The following is an 8,491-nucleotide window of genomic DNA, read 5'->3' on the forward strand; positions in this document are numbered from 1 at the left end:
AGTGTCAATATTGATGCTGAACCTATAATTGTACCTTTCATTTTTAGGACAAAGCACTTCAAGAGGTTAAAAGAAAGAAACTAAAATTGAAGATCCACTTTCAAGTGAGCAAGAAAACAATATTTTCTAGACCGCTTGCAAAGACACTCTGGAATGCAAGTCATCGCAGCCTCGTGGGTACGGATACATGGCCAAAACTTCAACTGGTTCCGAAAGGTTTTGTATCCAGATTGAAGAGCTCGTGCTACAGCAGCCACCCAGGAGCGAAACTCTCAGCTCAGCCAGCAGGTCAACAACTTAGAAGATCAACTATAAGATGAACGTGCTAACACAGAAGAGAGGATTAACTTGGAGCGTGCTGAGAGAGAACAACTTGAGGAGAGGTTAAAAGAAGAGTGTGCTGAAAGGGAAAGATTGTTGCAAGAGGAGCGAACATCAAGACTGGAATTTGAAAAAAAATCATGATGGCAAAGTTTTTAGAATTGAGCAAACAGATGGGAACCCAACAGGTGATGGTGATTACAGTCATATGATCCCGACCTTGTAAGATTTATCTTGCTTACTTGCATTGCTAAAAGTGCACTTCTATTTACAGGTGCCTACTGAAAGGACAAGTGCTCCCTAAGTGGTTTTGGTAATTAATGTCAACATATCTCTTGTTCAACTAACACTTTTACCTAGTATGTTTCAGATAAGTTCAACAAATGAAGTGGCATGGACTAGAGGATGTGGAACCCCTTCAAGATGCTAAGGACAAAGGATTGGCTCAAGCTCCAAGAATAAGACTCTACATTTTCTATTTTAGTGATCCAAGATCACATTGAGTCTACAGGAAAAGCCAATACTATCAAGGAGGGATGAGGTGTTGCTTAATGAGGTTCTTGCTCAAAATGCTTAGTGATATGCTCCAAAGCCCTAAACTACTTTCTCACATCCACATATGACCGAAACCAAAAGTAAAACTCGGCCCCACCGATTCTTTCTATCCGGCGCCACCGAGTTCAGAAGTCATAGCCACTGCCACAAACCCTAGGCAAATCGGTCTCACCGATAGGGATCTCGGTCTCACCGAGATGGGATTGTAATATCTCTCTATGTATCTATTACCAAAATCGGTCTCACCGAGTTTGCGTAATCGGTCCTACCGAGATTGCAATGTAAACTCTCTGTCTCCTTTTTGTAACATTTCGGTCTCACTGAAATGAGCGAATCGGTCCCACCGAGTTTACCTGACCAACTCTCTGGTTAGCTTATTACCAAAATCGGTCTCACCGAGTTTGTGTAATCGGTCTCACCGAGATTACGTTATGCCCTAACCCTAACCATATCGGTCCTACCGAGTTGCATGTCGGTCCCAACGAAAATCCTAACGGTCACTAGATTTGGCGAATCGGTCCGACCGAGTTTCTCAATTCAGTCTCACCGAGATTGGCAAGTTGTGTGTAACGGTTAGATTTTGTGTGGAGGCTATATATACCCCTCCACCTCCTCTTCATTCATGGAGAGAGCCATCAGAACGAACCTACACTTCCAACTTACATTTTCTGAGAGAGAACCACCTACACTTGTGTTGAGGCCAAGATATTCCATTCCTACCATATGAATCTTGATCTCTAGCCTTCCCAAGTTGCTTTCCACTCAAATCTTATTTCCACCAAATCCAAATCCTGTGAGAGAGAGTTGAGTGTTGGGGAGACTATCATTTGAAGCACAAGAGTAAGGAGTTCATCATCAACACACCATTTGTTACTTCTTGGAGAGTGGTGTCTCCTAGATTGGCTAGGTGTCACTTGGGAGCCTCCGACAAGATTGTGGAGTTGAACCAAGGAGTTTGTACGGGCAAGGAGATCGCCTACTTCGTGAAGATCTACCGATAGTGAGGCAAGTCCTTCGTGGGCGACGGCCATGGTGGGATAGACAAGGTTGCTTCTTCGTGGACCCTTCGTGGGTGGAGCCCTCCATGGACTCGCGTAGTCGTTACCCTTCGTGGGTTGAAGTCTCCATCAACGTGGATGTACGATAGCACCACCTATCGGAACCACGACAAAAACATATGTGTCTCCTATTGCGTTTGCACTCTCCAAATCCTTCCCTTTACATTCTTGCAAGTTGCATGCTTTATTTTCCGCTGCTCATATACTCTTTGCATGCTTGCTTGATATGTATTATGATTGTTAAATTTGTGACAAAACTCCACTTCAACTTAAAGAAATTAAAAACTGCAACTTTTGGCACTTAGTGTCTAATCACCCTCCCTCTAGACACCTCTTCTCGATCCTTTCACCTATGAAGAGGGTTGACAAAGAAAATAGTAATCCAAACTTGCAAAATATTCTTTCAAAGAGATCTAGTCCTAATAAGACTCCAGGTTCAAGGCCAACTGCTATTTCTTCAAATGCGCTCATACAAGCCGCGACAAGGCAATCTCGAATGTTTAAAGCAATGGTAAGTCACAACCTTGCTTTCTCTTCATGCTCACCTGCATTATATACGTCATTGGTCTTCATAATTAGCCAGCTGCTTCTTCTCTTTTACCATGTGTTGTTGCTTCATCGAGTCACAACTTAAACAAAAATGAATATCTGCTAGCTAGGGACATGAACTTAACTGAAACTATACATCTAGTCATAACTTGAATCAATAGTAGGAGCTTTTAGTAGATGTAAGATCGGACGATGGCACCATTCTGTATGCACGAGCAAGATGTCATGAGCATGCGCGTGATGCCTTCGCTGATGAGTCCACTGCAATGTCCCATGCAGTATCTCTTCCCGCTTATATGGGGGTCGTGAGGGTCATTTTTTAAACGGACTCCCGGCCAGTGCACACACTAGTGTAAACACGGTTGTGCCCCAACCCTTCGCTTGCCCGTGCCGCTCTCGCGGGCGGCAGGGCGAACCCTAGCCGTCGCTGGCCAGCAGCCCTTCCCCAACCCTTCCTCCCCCCTGCCGCCGCCCGAGGGCACCGCCGGGCGAAGCCCGGCTGGCGTCGGCGGCGGCAGGGACTTTTTCCCTTCTTCCTTGGCTTCCGGCGGTGCGGGACGCAGGGCCACGGAGAGGAGCGCGTCGTTCGTGCGGGACGGCGCAACGGCGACCCGGGCGGCGCGCCGGTGGTGCGGCCGTGCGGCGGAGCGGCGACGGCTACGTGGTTCTGGTGGCGCGGGCTTGTGCATGGGGAGGGCGAGGTGCTGGTTTCTTCTGGGCTTCCTCGTCAGATCCGGCGCAAGGGCCGCGGGCCGCGGCGGTGCGGGCTGGGGACGGTGTCCGGCTAGGCTGGGCCAGCCTCCAGCATGGTGAGGCGCGCCGGCTGGTGCGCTCGTGGCGGGGCATGGCTGTATGGGCGTAAGGGCTGCAGATCTGGTGGTGGCTGCGGTGGCGCCCGTGCGGTCGATGCGGGTGGTGGTGGCAATGGTCTTCGGGAGGGGGCGGCAAGGCGCGTGACTCCGGTGGTGCGTGCCCGGCGGCTCTGGCGCTTGCAGTTCGCCGAGCGACGCAGGTTGGGCGGCGGCCGGGCGTGGCCGCTGCTCTGGCCGTGGGCGGCGGCATGGGGAGGTCCGTCGGGTGGCCTCCCGGTGTCGTGGCGGCTTCACGGTGGCTCGACGAATCTGCATGCGGCAGCGGCCGGCTTCTCCGGTGTCGGCTCGCCTGCGTGCGGACGGTCTCGACCTTCGATCCATTTCCTCGTCGCCCGGGCGCTACTCTCATCAGAGGGCTAGTCCTCTCTCAACTGTGGTCCACCTCTCGTCTCACGCCAGGTGCTGCAGGACCGTGCTCGTCTCGCGCACGGTGTAGCCGGATCGAGCTCGTCTCGCGCATGGTGCAGCAGGACTGACCTCGTCCCCCTCTCGGTGCTACAGGACCGAGCTCGTCTCACGCTCGGGGCAGCAGGACGGGTCGGTGGATGCCAGTTCTGGCCGGCCTATTGGGGTCTCGGCGCTGAGGGTCGTCCAGGGGTGCGAAAGGTGGCACCTTTCCGCTCGTCTCTTCCGTTGGGGTTGCGGTGGGTCTCGGGTGAGGTGGTGTCAAGGTCTTGGATGCCGGGGCAGCGGCCCGGGTGGTGGTAGCATGGTGCTCTTGGGCGGAGCCCGTGCCTTGGCGCTGCCCGGTCACCATGGCCGTGTGGGCGGCGTGGTTGCCGGGGTGTGGCGCGTTCGGTGGCGGTGAGCGTTGGCCGAGGTGAAAACCTGTTCTATCTTCGGATGGACCGGCGGCTGTGAAGATCGTTCCCTTCTTGAGGGCATCGTCGCGGCTCTCATTGCCCGTCATGCGGCTCCAGGGAAAACTCTGATCCTTGGATCGGGCGGTGGCGGCATTCCGCTGTTGTCCCCTTCTTGAAGGCGCCGCCTTGGAGCACATGGTTCGGCATATGTAGCTTCATCTCTTCGTGGTGGTAGTGCTAGGGGTGGTGTTGTTGCGCTCAGCGTCTATGTATCTTGCCCTGGGTGTGTGCGTGTGTTGCGATGGCGTGTGTCTGTATTGGGTGCTTGTTGATCAGTGCTTTATATATAAAGCGGGGCAAAAGCCTTTTTCGATAAACGGACTCCCAACTCCTGATATGAGGATCGTTTTTGATGGGTGGTGAGGCCACGAAACAACATGTATTGCAACAAACAATTTTGTTGCAATAGACCCGGATCCTTGTAGTGGGAGATCGTCATGGGCCGGCGCCGCTTCTGGCACGGCCCCTCGGACCCACCACATCAGAGAAAGAAATTCCTGAAGAGGAACATGAAAGTCTATGAAATGTAGGATCTTAGCAACTCCTTCCTCTAGCCGCATGGTCTGTTACTCGTGAATGATGGAAGCAACCACCTACCATGAAGGCCTGATGGACCATTATTGGCCTCGCTCAAGTACGCCATGCGCGGAAGTCCCCACCCCAGTTTGTAAGGACACTTATGTGCAAAGTGATCGGATTTCCATTTATACATGCTTACAAAATACCCAGTGATCAATAAGTACAATACATAAGCTATACCTTATGGGTCGTGTAGTACCAGGAAAAAGTAAGTTATCCAAATAATCCACTACATTTGTATCATGTATTCACATCAATTCAGTAGACACATACACCACCCATCAGATGTACATTTATGCACAAGACGTAAACCACACACCAATATATCATCTCTAGATAGCTCACATACTAAATCACCTCGAATAAAAACAACGCGGTGCAAATAAAGTTAAACGGCAAACCACTATGGAAATACAATGTATCTTTGGCTACCCAGTATAAATCTTCAGTTGTGTATTTGCCCCCACATTCTTGAACGAAATGATTCTCTAGGGTGCAGGTGTAAACTGCATGCAAATTGGTGGTTTAATCTTGGCAAGGGCAAGTATGGAAGAAGGGAATGTCCATATTCCATCCCCACATATCAAACCGGATGCAACCGCAGGGACCATGAAACCAGCCTCCTTTTTGTTTATCTTGTTCCAGACAAAAACCACCAAACTTCCGACGCACATATCAATTGCGAAGCTCCCGCCGACAAGGAATGGAACTGCCATGGCCATGGGTATGGGCACATACTTGCTATATCTGTGTGGCATGACATCTCTTGCGATGCTGAGGAGTGCTGCAAATGCGAAGAATCCACCAGAGAGTGCTAGACAATACTTCGGCAACACCGAGAACCCCTCCACGCCAAGTATTGCCATATTACGGTATATCAATGCATACGGCGCCTTCCAGTAACCATCCGGGTTGCCAATGTCAAATGCCTTGTAGAAGAGCATGAACGTAAGGGGAGCAAGGATGCAGCCCATGACCGTACCAATGGCCTGTGCCACCATCATGGATCTCGGTGATGTCTTTGTTAGATAACCCGTCTTGAAGTCATGCATCAGATCTGCAGATATAAGAACCAACTGCTTCACACATGTACCAGTAACAAGGCCTGCAACGACACCACTGTCCCTGCCAGCCCAACCCGCAAAGACGAAGAGACCAATCTTCCCATAGTTATACCCCATGTTGATATCAGTAAGCCCTGTGCCGTAAGAGTTGGCGAATCCAAGCACGGGGGCTACGACATAGGCTATAACTATGTAGTACCATTTCACTTGTCGAAACATTATTGGCGTGGTAATCGCTGCAACGACGCTTAACACGGCATACCCAGAGTATGCCATCCAAGCGGGGAGATGGCCTCTCTTGAAGACCTCGTCGCGCTGCATATCCTCGAGTGAGACCGTATTGTCCATATTTTTCGCTGTAATTCATCCACTCAACATTAGAACAACATAATTAATTCTAAAATGGAAAATGTCGAAGAACAAATGTACTGTATTTATGTTGTCCTTCTGTCCTCACCTCTATTATTGATATGCTTACGACTAAATTGTCGACACATGCCCTTAAAAGTGATGCTAATAATTTTGATGAATTGGTAGAGTCCATCCCCCAAGATAAGAGCGATACATATGAAGGCCTGGATGGTGAAGAAAATTGTTACTACTGAAGATAAACTATGACTGCTGTTGCTATTAATTAACAGAAAATGCCACCAAGGAAAAAGGATTATGCTACAATTAATAAGTACCTTGTAGCCGTACAAACTTTTCATGCTGCTTTCTTTTACAGTTGCAGGGTACCAATCACCCTTGTTTTTACTGAGGAGTGGGTACAATATTCCATATGAAAGAATTGCACCTAGGAGGGTGGAAACATTTACTATATGTGGGCAAATCATCCCAGCGCCGACGTATGTCATGCTGAAGTCAAAGAAGAATCTGACAAAACAAAACGTGGCGAACTAATTAAAAAAGTCTGCTGCACACCACAAATCTGACAAAACATAGCGTTATGGCGATCGACAATGAGGAACAGAATTGCGAAAAGGATTTTACGTTTGCTTCCAGGCCTTGAGACCAAAAGTAGGGAACTGAACAAATCCACAAGCATCGCCGCCGGTGTAGAACCACTGGAAGAAACTCCATATGAAGCTACCCCCAAAGTATTTCAGAAACCCACGTATTTGCTTCCTATATCATGGATGTAAAGGAAAGATTAATTCATTTGTATAAATCAAGTAGTCACTCCATATTGTTCAACTTGATGTCTCAAAGAACAACGCGACGGGCATAACTCCTGTGGTCAGAATATATACAAATATACATACTTTGAATTCTTGTCTCCCTGGGTGGTATGGAAGCCGTTTATAAGAACTGCAGTTGCCGTCCCACTAGGGTAAGTTAATTTATAGTCGACGACCAATACCTGAAAACATGATGTTTCGTATTTAGTGACAAAGGCCGAGGAACCGCCCGGGCACAATTCTATAATATGGTGTTGCTAGTTCTTGGTTGTTTTTTCCTTTTTTCTTTTTGAGGAATTAGAGCAGCAGAGGTTCCAATCCAACTCTATTTTTGGCTTGCTTGCTTGTTATTGCTTTTTATTTCATTCATCTAATTTTTTGTGTGCGTTAATCCTAGCAACGGAGTACACCTGCACAAACAGGAGGATAAAGAAGCGAGAGGCAACCGAGCAGCAAACTCACTCAAATCTCTTATGCATTCATCAATTTAAAAAGAAAAAAGAAGCGAAGGCATCGTACGTACCTGTCTAAGGGGAATCAAGGTGAGGAGTCCACCGAAGCAGCAAGAAAAGAGGAATGCCGTCATCCAGCCAATCCCTGGCTCCTTGTAGCTCCCCGGCCCGTTGGCCACCGAGTCGCCGGCCAGCTCGTACGTCTTTCTGTTTAGACCCAGCAAGGTTGACCCGAACCCACCTGCAATGCATCACTCAAATAGCCAATCTGGTAGTGCAAAGCTAGTACTAACTGATACTAGTAGGAAGACATGGCAGGATATATATGGCCCTAACCGGCGAAAGCGATGGTGTAGCAGGCCACGCCGCATGTCTGGACGATGGTGTTCTCCTGTGGGGTGAAGGGTCGTGACACGATGCCGAAGCGGTCCAGCAAGCTGGTCCAGCCACGGAGCGCGAGGAAGGAGAGCAGCGCGGCGGAGACATTGAGCGTGGGCACTAGTCCGGTGGTGAGCGACATCCTCATGACGATGACGGTGTAGATGCACCCGATGAGCAGCGCTGCCACCATGCCGCGCACCGTCAGATCGTCCTGCCACCGCCCCACGGGCTCCAGCTCGTGCTCGCGCGGCCCCGCGGCGAGCGCCGGGTCTGACTCCATGTCGCCCTCCGCGGCCTCGTGTTTCTCGATCTCCGGCGCAATCCGCATGCGGTCCGGGGCGACGACGTCCATGCCCACTCTCTGCTCCTTGCCTCTGCAGGAAGAAAAAAGATACTACCTCCGGTCCGATTTAAGTGTCGTAGAAACAACAATTGGTCAGTACAAATTCCTACTAAGCCCAAACTGGCGACACGAATTTCGGATCGGAGGGAGTACAAAAAAACGTTTCTTCAGAATGACCCAATTTGGAGCATTTCAGCGCGGCAGAAGAATTTAACATGCAAGATCGCTTACCTCAACGAGATAAGAAACCACACCGCTCGGCCGACTAGTGCT

General features: G+C 49.6%; 1 protein-coding gene across 1 annotated transcript; it reads right to left on the minus strand.

Moving 5' to 3' along the window:
* Positions 1–5,032: 5,032 nt before the first annotated feature.
* Positions 5,033–8,227, minus strand: LOC123099871 (iron-phytosiderophore transporter YSL15-like). Its single transcript, XM_044521918.1, has 7 exons — positions 7,831–8,227; positions 7,566–7,735; positions 7,127–7,224; positions 6,855–6,989; positions 6,548–6,737; positions 6,319–6,436; positions 5,033–6,217 (listed from the first exon to the last, which is right to left on the minus strand). The coding sequence occupies exons 1-7, from the start codon at positions 8,225–8,227 to the stop codon at positions 5,286–5,288; spliced, it is 2,040 nt and encodes a 679-aa protein (XP_044377853.1). The 3' UTR covers positions 5,033–5,285.
* Between the last annotated feature and the right edge of the window lie 264 nt (positions 8,228–8,491).

Source organism: Triticum aestivum, chromosome 1B (genome assembly GCF_018294505.1).
Source record: "Triticum aestivum cultivar Chinese Spring chromosome 1B, IWGSC CS RefSeq v2.1, whole genome shotgun sequence".
Lineage (NCBI taxonomy): Eukaryota > Viridiplantae > Streptophyta > Magnoliopsida > Poales > Poaceae > Triticum > Triticum aestivum.

What these genes read in the sequence shown, in the direction of transcription:
- LOC123099871 (XM_044521918.1), bottom strand. Translation starts at nt 8,227, where the DNA reads ATGGACGTCGTCGCCCCGGACCGCATGCGGATTGCGCCGGAGATCGAG. An exon ending in CTACACCATCGCTTTCGCCG is followed by an intron (nt 7,736 to 7,830) that starts GTTAGGGCCATA and finishes GATGCATTGCAG; the next exon opens with GTGGGTTCGGGTCAACCTTG. An exon ending in CCTTGATTCCCCTTAGACAG is followed by an intron (nt 7,225 to 7,565) that starts GTACGTACGATG and finishes TCATGTTTTCAG; the next exon opens with GTATTGGTCGTCGACTATAA.